This window comes from Siphateles boraxobius, unplaced genomic scaffold (genome assembly GCF_051911475.1).
Source record: "Siphateles boraxobius isolate OS27281-9 unplaced genomic scaffold, OSU_SipBor_1 72, whole genome shotgun sequence".
Classification (NCBI taxonomy): Eukaryota; Metazoa; Chordata; class Actinopteri; order Cypriniformes; family Leuciscidae; genus Siphateles; species Siphateles boraxobius.
This window is the reverse complement of record NW_027509200.1, coordinates 2,103,183-2,115,791: the sequence shown is the minus strand read 5'-3', so window position 1 is coordinate 2,115,791 and position 12,609 is coordinate 2,103,183. Positions and strand designations below refer to the sequence as shown.

The window sequence follows — 12,609 nt, the reverse complement described above, 5'->3', positions numbered from 1 at the left end:
AGATTTGTTGATGGGGGGGGGGGGGGGGGGGGGTGTGTAGGCTACTGTATCACGTTCCGTTTGAACTGACGCGCTACAGCGATCTGTCACATTTAAAAACATTAGACATATTGACAGAATCTGACATCTGAGAATTTGTTCCATATGAAAAGTAACCTTTGTCCACGATTTTTCTCTGCGTGAGAAAATGCAGTGGTCCAATCCAGTGGTGTAGTCTAGTTTTTTGTAGTGAGTTATACTGTGATATACCAGCCGCCTGCCCGCCGCCGCCGCCACCACCACCCATTTTCCACTGTTTAGTGTTAATCGCCATCTAACTCAGCCAGTAAAGAGCTACATTTAGATGTTATATGAATATGGTCCCTGAAGCACAGGTTTTATCAGCTGACAATTAAAAGACTTAAACATTATAAGCACAAATAAAAATTTACTTTTTAAAAACTTGTGTGATATTCCTTTAAAATTATGTTTTAATAAATTTGATTATTATTATTTTAAAAAGTACATCTTACTATGCAATTTCTTTCATAATTCCCTCGAGTTGCTTTATCTCTACAAACTTTTATTTTGGTGGGTTGTAAATTAAAGACATTTGAGCTTCTGTGTGTTTTAATAAACTATTATTATTATTATTATTAGGCCTACTTAAAGTATACTCTGCTGTGCAATAGTAATATATTTCTGTTATATTTTCTTCAAGTTATACAAAACTTTGATTTTGACAGGTTGTCATGAAGACTGTAAAGTTTGTGAGTGTGTATATGATACGAATGAATGACGATAGTTTTATCAAATGAAATGTTAAAATTCTTGTGAAGTGACTCTCATAAAAGCTCTGCAATGAAGTTCAAATGTGTGCATGTCCTCCTCATAGACGCTGAAAACACCACGAGTGTCACGCGCGCGTCAGTGTGTGTAGTAGAGCACACATTGAGCGCTCATTCACAGAAACACGCAGAACATTCACAGTTTATTTCAATAGCAGTCTTTTTGAGCTTTAATATTCATAGACACTTAGTACATATCGAGATTTGGTTCACTGTATCATTACTTTTGATTTATTCATTCAAAAATGGCCAAATTGCGTGACGTTCCGCTTTACAGTGCCAAGTTACATTTATTGCTGGATTCCGCGATTCGATTCGGGGTGAATTTATGAATGAAAGTTCTTTCACAAAACGATGTTGTTACGTATCCTCCGGCTTTTTAAAGTGGGTATACGGAGATCTTTGACATTTCCTAGTGGGCATACGGAAATCCTTGACATTTTCTAGTGGGTATACGGCGTATACCTGTTTATCACATAGACTACTGGTCCAATCAGTAGTTAAGAGCATGAACTTGCTTATAGTAATTCGGAAATTAGTGCACATGAGTGAAAAAAAAAATAAAGCACAGAAGAATGTCTAATTTAGCGTGAGATTTCTTTGTTGAGCGTGAGACCGTGAAATTGAGGCTGAATGCGTGAGTGTCATGCCAGATGCGTGAGAGTTGGCAACCCTGGCAATAGAGATTTAGTTGAGAGCTGAATTGACTCTTCTGCAGGTTTTTGAGTCCTGCTGCAGAGGAAGCCTGTCAGTATGTGAATAGAGTTGTGGGTAAAAACCCGTTCCTCCAGAGAGAGCTGAATCTGAGTGGACATAAACTAGGAGACACAGGAGTGAATCAGATCTCTGCTCTACTGCAGGATAAACACTGTCAACTCAACACACTGACGTGAGTATTGCTCATTTATTTATAATATTACTTTACTTTTAGTTGTAATGAGTTGTTAGCTGATGATAATATTTCCAGACAGACAGTTTGATCATAGTTCAATAATTATTTCAGTTACTATAGAGGCAGAACAATGTACTTTTTGTGACAGAATCAGAACCGTTCATAACTGCTTTCAATTTAATCTTTGTATGTCACAAAATGTAAAATGTCTCATTTTGATAATATTAAATAAATGCAATTTAAATGCAATTTCCTCTATTTCTGAAGTGCTTCTTTTATAAAGAAAAGCACTTTCTCACATAATGCAGTGAAGCAGCCCCTGCACGAGTGAACAATTGATTCTCAAGCCGTCGATATATAGGCTTATATAGGCCAAACTCCGCCCCCTTTTTGGGCCACACTATTCAAGTACATATAACATTTAATTAGGGCTGGGAGAAAAAATCAATTCAACTAGGCATCGTACAGAATCAATATTAATTCTAATTAAATTGCTTTAATTTTGTCCTTGCTTGTAGATGAGGTTGACAGAAGTTGGCCACTTTCGTTCCAACAGAGGATGAAATGTGTCGTTATCTTTGAGTTTGAGTGACGTAATATCCCTTTCAAGTGAACGCGTGAAAGCGACGTGAGACTGAATGCACTGAAAAGCCCTAAAAAAGGCTAAAAGCCTTTAGCTTTTCATTATGGTTGGGAGAATGAGACCATTTTACCAGGCGCACTGAGACACTTTAAATAATACCAAACATGTATAGTTACTTTTTTCTTACACACTTAACATTTCATGGGTTTTCAGTGCGTTTCAGGTGAGGAGGAGAAGGGGGGAGAAGGGGGATATTGTCAAAGTGAGGTGTGAGCTGCACTGTGTGCTGCGTCTCGGATGTTGCTGTTACATAATTATCCAAGGGAGGGTTCAAATGTTAATTCTCAAGAGAGCTTTTTGCTTTCTCGAGGGGTAGCCCAGACTTTCTGGCACCCGCCTTACAATGGTTAATAAGCACAAATTAATAATAGGTGTTGAAAGATACAGTACAACTTACCAAAATGTTTATGCCTCATACATAATATCGATCAATCAGTGTTTTTTTCGACCGCGGAAAGAGGTCAATAAAACGTCTCGGGTTGTGACTATAACCCTTGTTCCCTGAGAAGGGAACGAGACACTGCGTAGTTGAAAACGACTCTTTGGGGACGCTCCCTTAGCGTGCGCCTCTGAAGTATGAATGAAACTAATCCAATCCTGATTGGTGTTGCGTCATGACGTAACATGTGATGGCACATAAAAGTGACGCTGGCACACACACACATTAGCCTAGCGATGAAGCAAGACGCTCTCAGGCCTCGAGGGGCGTGGCAGGACGACGCAGTGTCTCGTTCCCTTCTCAGGGAACAAGGGTTATAGTCATAACCCGAGACATTCCCTTTCGAGGGAACTCGCACTGCGTCATTGAAAACGACTCTTTGGGGAACGAATGCCCACTAGGCCACGCACTAAAAAAGGCCTGCCCTAGAGTGAAACATGAACTTACACATACACAGATATGCACCTGCCGAAACACCCCATCCCACGCCTTCGCCGCTTCGTACCCCCAGTCTGACAGGCGGGTCTGTGACCAGCGTCATAATGGCTGCAGGACCGGATGTGCTTGCCTGGGCTGGACTACCTCCATCCCCCACTCCTAACCGTGTTGCAATGTCTGTTAATGTTGTAGAGTGTACTGTTTATGTGCTAATGTTGCTGAGGTGTTTTTTCCTGTTCCCAGACTGTTCTCCTTACAGGAGCATAGTCTGGGGGTTGCCTTTTTTTCTCCTCACCTCTCCTCATGTCATGCTGTATTTTTTCTCAAGTTGGCGCTGATTATAGCTGCCTAGGTAACACCTTATTACCAAAGCAAATTCCTTGTGACTTTGCTTTGCCTACTTAAGCTTTGTATAGCCGGGAGCCCCTAATAGGTGACCCAAAACACACTACAGTAGGTCCGACCTCCTCCAAGAAGAGGACCTCTCAAGGTAAACACTCGGAACTCTGACTGGCAGAGCAAGGAACCTCTCCTTTTCTGCCGACACATGAGGTGGAGGATGAAAAACATGCAGGACCATGGACCTAGCCATGTTAAATTGCACTTAAGGCACATAGCTGGGTCTCGGAAGCAGGATGGCCTTAACTCCGCCGGGGGCAGACCCCAAGCAAGCTGGCGATAATGCCAGGGCTTGGATATCTCCCAGTCTCTTTAAAGAAATAGCTAAGAGAAAGGCTATCTTGAACGTGAGGTCCTAGGCGAAGCCGACTGGAGGTATTCGAAGGGAGCCAGGGATAGCCCTTCGAGAACCACCACCAGGTCCCAGGAAGGAACCCTGGACCTGACTGTCGGTCTCATCCTCCAAATACCATGGAGAAATAGTATGACCAGTTGGTGCCTCCCCAAAGGCCCAACATTTAGTGGTGCATGGAACGCAGCAATGGCAGCCACGTACACCCTACGTGTGGATGGGGAGAGATTTGCAGAGAAACGATCTTGAAGAAACTCATGAACTGAAGCCACTGGGCAGTTAACTGGATCTAACTCAAGTTCTCTACACCAAGTGGAAAAAACATTCCACTTGAGGCCATATAATCTCCTAGTGGATGGAGCCCTAGAGCTAAGTATGGTCTCAACCACCCCAGCTGATAGTCCAGCATCTAGGTACCTACAACTCCGGGCGAGGGTGGAATATTGTGCCCTCCGCTTGAGACAACAGATCCCTACTCAGAGGAATCTGCCATGGCGGACTTATCAGGAGTGATATTATGTCTGAAAACCATACTCGGGCCGGCCACATTGGGGCAACCAGTAGTAAACTAATGCCCTCCTGACGGACCCTCTCCAGGACTCCCGGGAGCAGAGCGATCGGGGGAAAAGCGTACAGGCGAAGCCTCGGCCAGGCCTGTACCATGGCATCCAACCCCAGTGGGACTGGATGTGTGAGGGAGAACCAAAGTGGGCATTGGGACGTCTCTCGAGACGCGAATAGATCCACTTCCAATGGTCCAAACCTCTCCCATATCAACTTCACCACATCTGGATGAAGTCTCCATTCCCCGGGCCTCAGCCACTGCCTCGATAGGATGTCTGCTCCCTGATTCTGAATCCCCGGAACGTACATTGCCCTGATAGACAGTAGTTTCCCTTGGGACCATAGGATAATCTGATGCACCAACCTGTATAGAGGGCGCGATCTGAGTCCCCTTTGACGGTTCAGATAAGCTACCACTGATGTATTGTCCGATCGTACTAGGACATGGTAACCCTTGATGTCTGGGAGGAACCTCCTCAGAGCCCTGAATACAGCCAACATCTCTAGGCAATTTATATGCCAAGAAAGATGATGGTCCTGGCACAGACCCCTGGCAAAGCGGCCGTCCATGACCGCGCCCCAGCCAGTGAGGGAGGCATCTGTCGAAACGGACTTCCGGTGACATGACGCTCCTAACACTGGCCCTTGGGACAGGAACCAAGGTTTCTTCCATATTACTAGAGAACGAAGGCATCTGCGCGTTACTCTGATCATACGGAACGGATTTCCCTTGGGGGAAAACCCCTTGGCTTTCAGCCACCACTGAAGGGGCCTCATATGAAGAAGGCCCAAAATAATGTTGGATGCCGCTGTGATGAGGCCCAGCAGTCTTTGAAATTGCTTTACAGTGATGGCCTGGGCTAGCTTTATCCCGGACACCATGGCCAGGATGGATTCGATACGAGTGGGAGACATACGTGCCCGCATCGTAACCGAATTCCATACCACGCCCAGAAGAGTAGTCTTCTGAGCTGGGTCCAACACATTTTTCTTAGTGTTGAGTCTCAACCCCCGGTTCTGAATGTGGCCAAGGACGACATCTCGATGCCGAACTGCCATTTCTCGAGACTGGGCCAATATGATCCAGTCGTCGATGTAATTCAGTATACGGATGCCCTGAAGCCTCAGTGGAGCCAGAGCCGCATCCATACACTTAGTGAACGTGCGGGGAGAGAGTGCTAGGCCGAACGAAATAACCCGATATTGGTATGCTTCTCCCCCGAAAGCGAACCTCTGACATGGAAGGATGGAGACATGAAAATAAGCGTTTCTTAGATCTATCGTGACAAACCAGTCCTCGGATCTGATTTGGTTCACAATAATGGGAATAGTAAGCATTTTGAACCTGAATCTCCTCAAAGAACGATTCAAAAGCCTTAGATCTAAAATCAGCCTCAGTCCGCCATCCTTTTTTGGAACTATAAAGTACCGGCTGTAAAACCCGGACTCCCTGTCTGGTAGGGGAACACTTTCTATGGCCCCTTAATTCCAGTAGAGTCTGTACCTCTCGTTCCATAACCCGAGGGGCAGCCCTCAGAGGTCCTACACTACAATTAGGACCTTTTTCCCGAAGCCTTATTCGCCTGAAGGACGGCCCTCAGGTCACCCTTCTGGCTGGAGGACTTTGTTGAGAGTGCTTCCTCTGTTGCCAGGCTCCCGCAGGAGGGGCTCTAGAGGCAACGCTCTCTTTTCGCTCTTGCCGATGGGAGGAGCTGGTTGACGGCTGAGGCTGGCCACTTGGACCAGCCCTCCTAGATCCAGATTAGAGTGGCGAGGGAGATACTATTGGAACGGATAGCTTGAGCACTGGGCACTCGTCACGGGCAGAAGAAGCCGCATCCCGGGCTTCTGCGACATGAACGAGTGTTATAGAATCTGCGGATGATGAACGAAAAGGTGCCTCAGCAGTCTCGTTCTCATCCGCGAGATCCTTCTACGATCCCCACGATCTAAAAGCTGCTGCGCTGCCTCAACGGACGCGGGATCCGAATAGCGGGGATCGCGAGCCTGGCCATCATCAGAAAATAATATAACCAAGCAGGAGCGCAGCACTCTAATAGGAAATGCTTCACAGTGTTCACAGACAGCCCTCTCGAGAGCTGACTGTGCGTGCTGCCCCCCTAAACAATACACACACACCTGATGCGTGTCCCCACCCGTGACATATCTAGGGCAGGGGTGCACACACTTAGTGAATTGTTCACTCGCCATAATATAGAGCTTTGCACAGACAAAACAACACCAAATAAGACAGACAGTTTCCCAGAGAGCGCTTGCTGAAGAGCGAAAAGCTAATGTGTGTGTGTTTCGGCGTCACTTTTATGTGCCGTCACATGTTACGTCATGACGCAACACCAATCAGGATTGGATTAGTTTCATTCATACTTCAGAGGCGCACGCTAAGGGAGCGTCCCCAAAGAGTCGTTTTCAACGACGCAGTGTCTCGTTCCCTCGAAAGGGAACAGCTGGAGAACAATGTCACATAATGTTACATTTACTTCAGGAAAGCCAGATTGCACGTTAGTTGGCTAGACAAATTCTATATATAGAGTGGAGTATTTTGCTAAATATGTGCACTATATTAAATATTTATTATGTTTTTACTTCTATCATTAAAATATTGTAACGCTGTTATTATAGCCTATTAAAAATCTAATTATATTTAATTTGAGTTGTTAATTTTAACCTTTAATAATAATACCAGCTGACAGGGTCCCTGTATGTTTACAGCATTAGGTGAGATATTTGTTTTTCTTGAGAACAATTGACATGCATCTACTATACCTAATATTTATCCAAATGAATCGATATTGAATCAAGATCAGAATCTATTCACAAGATCAAGCAGTAATAAAAACAGTAGCCTACTAGTCACTGTACCATGTAAAAATTGTAACATATTGTTACTAAACTTAACAAAATTCTGCATAGTTACCAAATGTTTTGCCAGTCACAATACACTTATATCAAAAATGATCCACAGACTGAGTTTATAAAGCATATATTACATCCTGCTTAAATGTCCCTGATTGTCTGGACAGAATGTTCAAAATATCTTATTTTCATGAGCATACAAATGTTCTTATTTATTGTTCTATTTATTTTATATTTTTGTACTATTGAGACAATAAGAAGTTTGCAGTAATGCAAAGATGTCATTATTTAATTTTGACATTTTTTTTATTTTAATTTGAAAACAGAGTTGAGAAATACACATTTCACCATTAACACTAATCTGTGTGTGCATTTTACTTGAGAACTAAGCAGGTTGACTCATGAAACCATTTGTTTATTATATCCCAATTGCATTATTGACCTAAATAATCGCAATATGCCATTTCCCCAAATCGTGCAGCCCTAGACACCAGTGAAATATCAATTCTTTGTTTCCATTTTGATACTACAACTAGCATTGTCAAAAGACCCGGTACTTCGGGTTAATCTGGTTCTTGATGCGCTGTCCGAAAGATGCACAGTTGCGTCATCTTCATAAAAACACTGAGAAATGGCGACCGGTGGCGCTGCTAAAGCGGTGGCTCTGAATCCACTTGTTGACAAGAAAGGAGGAAAGAGCCACATATGAAAATATTTTGTATTAGGCTAATGTCACGTTGCCATAAGGGTCCGTTCACATAGCGCGTTTTTTGCGCGTGCAAATTCGTTATTTCAAATGTAGGCGCGAGGCAAGCGCGCTCATAATAAATGCGATGTGGCACACTCGTTTTCTCCAGGCGCGCCTCTGTTCACGGTTGCAAAGCAACGGCAGACGCCGCGGGAGAGCAAGCGCTTGTGGAAAGAAGGAGAAAGAGGTGCGAACTGCGCTCTCCATGATGAAGAGGAAGCAGTCGAGTGCACAGACCTCGGCCCAGTCCCAATTCGCATACTATCCGTCCTAAATAGTATTCGAAAATAAAATTAGTACGTCCCAAATCGTAGTATGTTGAAATAAGTGTTCCTAAGATATCCGGATGGTCTATTATTTCCGGTCAGAATCCGAAGTGCAGATCGATGCACACTCTAACGGCTAATATTGCCCACAACCCATCGCGCGTTGGACGAGGATTCGGTTAGAACTACAAACACGACTGAAAAGTGTTAAAAAAACTACAGACATGGAAGGACGCGCGGTTATGTAGAGAGATTTAGATAAAGGGGTTTGAGTGATTAATTATCAGTATCTAACCTGACGAAAATGTATTCATTCAATGTTGTCTACATTATATTGCATCTGCAGCAGCATTGTGAACTTTTGTAAAGATACGTTTAGCCATTACCTTTTAAATGCATCATTATATTCAAATTGCAAACACATGAGGAGGGTATCCGCATGAAAGACCCATGACTGGCAGATGAACGTGCTCTCCGAAACGGTTGGAAATCAAATTAGATTGAATGGAGGATTTTAACTGTGACAAGATGATTGACAGGGAAGTTTACGGTGACAGGATGCACCCAAAAGATCTGTCTGTTAAAGATGACGTGATAGTATGTCCCAAAGCTTGCCTACTCTTTTGCTACGCACTCAAAAGTATGTACTTTTTCTTCACAAAAAGAGTGCATACTTTTAGGTCGTAGTATAAGTAGGCAAATTGGGACTGGGCCCTCCTCAGGGGCAGGGGCGAAAGGACCAAAAAGGGCAACAAGAAAAATAGAAGAGTTCCTTGTTGCATTTATTAAATTTGAATGAACCAGAGATAAAAGACAAGGTTGAGAAATGATCATTAACATAGCAATAAACATGTTTGGAATCACCAATAGCGGTAAAATGCTGATTGAAAGCATGAGCAATAAGGGGAGGATCAGAAATTGTACCATTATTCATTTTTAGTTGATTCACGGGAGCTTTGCTATTCCAACAAGTTACAAGCTATAAGTTTTGAACAAAGAGAATACCCCCAGGCAGACCGAGGAGGGGGAGGATAATCTGCCACCGGACGGATCAATGGTTAAAGACCCGGACAATGGAAAAAAGGACTACGAGATCGGATGCGGAAAGACAGAAGGCTGAAGAAAAAAGAAGATGCAACATCTGTGGAGGGTTTTTCAAGAACGAGAGTGGTGTTAAAATCCACCAAGGCAAGTCCAAGTGCAAAGAGCAGAGTCAGCAACGCAGAGCACCTAAGCTTACGCAGAGTAACTATCAGGAGTCAAGACGAGATTCAGTTGCAGGCTCAAACAAAAGTTTATTGGCTGAAGAAACAGTCCAAAAATAGTAACAGAAAATTCAAAACAACACAAAAACAGTCGAGAAATCCAGCAGTAGGCCGAAGGCAAAACTGAAACTTGAGAACGCTGGAAGTCCGACTCCTTATATGGCAAACAGAGCGCAAAGCTCACGCAGCGGAGAAACAGCGGGCGCCAGGCAGAGGAGAAGAGGCAGCAAAGGAGTCGCACGCTGAGGAGGGCAAATGGGCTGGAGCGGGGAGACGGGATCAGGAAGCAGAAAACCAGCCGACGGTGGAGATTGACAGATGGACTAAAGGGAAAACAAACAGGGAAAATAAACAGCACTGGAGCCTCAAACAGGACAAAACAAGACACGATGGACAGCTATCAATAATAGGCTGCTCGAAGTGTAGCGTGAAGCGAACACAACGATCTGGCACAAGACAGACAACACGGGGAGAATAAATACAGAGGAGGACAAAGATAATCAATAACAGGTGCGGGACTGATCAGTGAGAATGAGAGGGTGGTGATTAATAAAAGGTGCGGAACAGAGTAGTGACGACGAGAGGGTGGGGAAACAATTCAAACACAATAACAGCGGAACACACGGCGAGCTGTCAAAACAAGGCCATGTGCTCCGAGACAACCACGCAGACAACACAAGAAAACAGGCGAATCAGACCGGAGACATGACAGTACGTCACTGTCGGTGCGTCGACAGCGCCGGATGAAGGCTAAGGCAGACGGAACTGCAGCATCGGGTTCCTGTGAGGGAAACAGAGGTGGTTGATAACCAACAGAACATTGAAATGGCGATAAACCCGTAGACGCTACCGGCAGGGAATTATGTTCGTATTCCACCCACGTTAACTGTTGACACCAAGAACTAGGATTCCGGGAGACCAGGCAGCGGAGGGCTCTTTCGAGATCCTGGTTGGCTTGCTCACATTGCCCGTTGGTCTGGGGATGGAATCCTGAGGACAGACTCGTAGAGGCCCCGATCTGTCAGCTGAACTCCTTCCAGAACCGTGAAACAAATTGTGGTCCCCTGTCGGAGGCCACATCAACCGGAAGGCCATGAATCCGGAAGACGTGGTCGACCACCACCTCAGCTGTTTCCTTGGCTGAGGGAAGCTTGGGCAGAGGAATAAAATGGACCGCCTTAGAGAAGCGGTCCACCACCGTCAGGATCACAGTGATGCCTCTCGAAGGTGGAAGGCCAGTGACGAAATCAAGTCCCAAGTGTGACCAGGGACGAGAGGGAATGGGAAGGGGCTGGAGCAGACCAACGGGTGGGAGGCTAGAGGTCTTGTTCTGGGCACAAGTGGAGCAAGCCAACACAAACTGCCTGACGTCCAGACCCATGGATGGCCACCAAAATCGCTGGCGGATGGCAGCCAACGATCTCCTAATTCCTGGGTGACAGGTTAGCCTGGACGAGTGGCCCCACTGCAGGACTTCAGGACGCAGTAATGCTGGCACATAAAGACGACCGCCAGGACACTCCTTTGGCACTTCACACTGACGGCCTGCCATCTCTACTCGCCGCTCGATGCCCCAGGACACGGACCCCACCACCACTCCACGAGGGAGGATAGTCTCTGTAGGTGTCTCACCCCCCGGGGCCCCGAACAGCCGAGAGAGAGCATCAGGTTTGATATTTTTAGATCCTGGCCGGTACAAAAGTGTGAAGCTGAACCGGCCAAAAAAGAGTGCCCAGCGGGCCTGGCGAGAATTTAACCTCTTAGCAGAGCGAATATATTCGAGGTTTTTATGGTCCGTCCATACCAAAAAGGGTTGGGCCGACCCCTCCAACCAGTGGCGCCACTCCTCCAAAGCCAACCTGACTGCTAACAGCTCCCTGTTACCTATGTCATAGCTACGCTCTGCTGGGCTCAGTCGATGGGAGAAGTAGGCACAAGGATGTACCTTCCCATCTTTAGGGGACCGCTGAGACAAGACCGCGCCTACACCGACATCAGAAGCATCCACCTCAACAATAAATTGTTTTTCAGGATCTGGAATGGAGAGAACAGGGGCAGAGATGAAACGGGACTTCAAATCATCAAAGGACCCCTGAGCCAGACGATTCCAACTGAACGGTACCTTAGTGGAGGTGAGAGATGTTAAAGGTGCAGCAATCTGGCTAAAGTTCCTGATGAAACGCCTATAGAAATTGGCGAACCCCAGGAACCTCTGCAAAGCCTTACGGGTGTCGGGGACTGGCCACTCGGCTACAGCCCTTACCTTAGCGGGATCAGCCTCCACCCCATCGGCTGAGATGACATACCCCAGGAACGTGACTGACTTGGAGTGGAACTCGCACTTCTCCACCTTAATAAAGAGCTGATTCTCCAGCAGCCGTTGTAGGACCTGGTGAACATGTTGAGTGTGTGCCTGCAAAGATGAAGAGAAAATAAGTATATCATCCAGGTACACAAAGACAAATCTATTAATCATGTCTCTCAACACATCGTTGACCAGAGCCTGGAAGACAGCAGGTGCATTGGTCAGACCGAAGGGTACGACCAAGTACTCGTAGTGTCCCGTAGGTGTATTAAACGCTGTCTTCCACTCATCCCCCTCACGAATACGTACCAAGTGATATGCATTGCGGAGGTCTAGCTTAGTGAAGACCTTGGCTCCCTGCAGCAACTCAAAGGCAGACGACATAAGAGGTAGGGGATACCTGTTCTTGATTGTGATGTCGTTGAGACCTCTATAATCTATGCAGGGTCGCAGGGAGCCATCCTTCTTCTTAACAAAGAAGAAACCCGCTCCAGCAGGCGATGATGAGGGACGGATGAGGCCGGCGTTGAGAGAATCGTGAATGTACTTGTCCATAGCCTCTCTTTCTGGACCAGACAGGGAAAAAAGACGACCCTT

General features: G+C 45.7%; 1 protein-coding gene across 5 annotated transcripts in view; it reads left to right on the top strand.

Moving 5' to 3' along the window:
- LOC143724299 (NACHT, LRR and PYD domains-containing protein 12-like) overlaps positions 1 to 12,609 on the top strand; it is a 575,203-nt gene that overhangs the window by 52,482 nt on the left and 510,112 nt on the right. For 3 of the 5 annotated variants that reach the window (XM_077217284.1, XM_077217285.1, XM_077217287.1), the window contains exon 10: positions 1,546 to 1,716. The exons of the other annotated variants lie outside the window; for them this stretch is intronic. In XM_077217284.1, the coding sequence (XP_077073399.1) occupies positions 1,546 to 1,716 (171 nt within the window). The remainder of the gene's footprint in view (positions 1 to 1,545; positions 1,717 to 12,609) is intronic. 5 annotated transcript variants of the gene reach the window in all.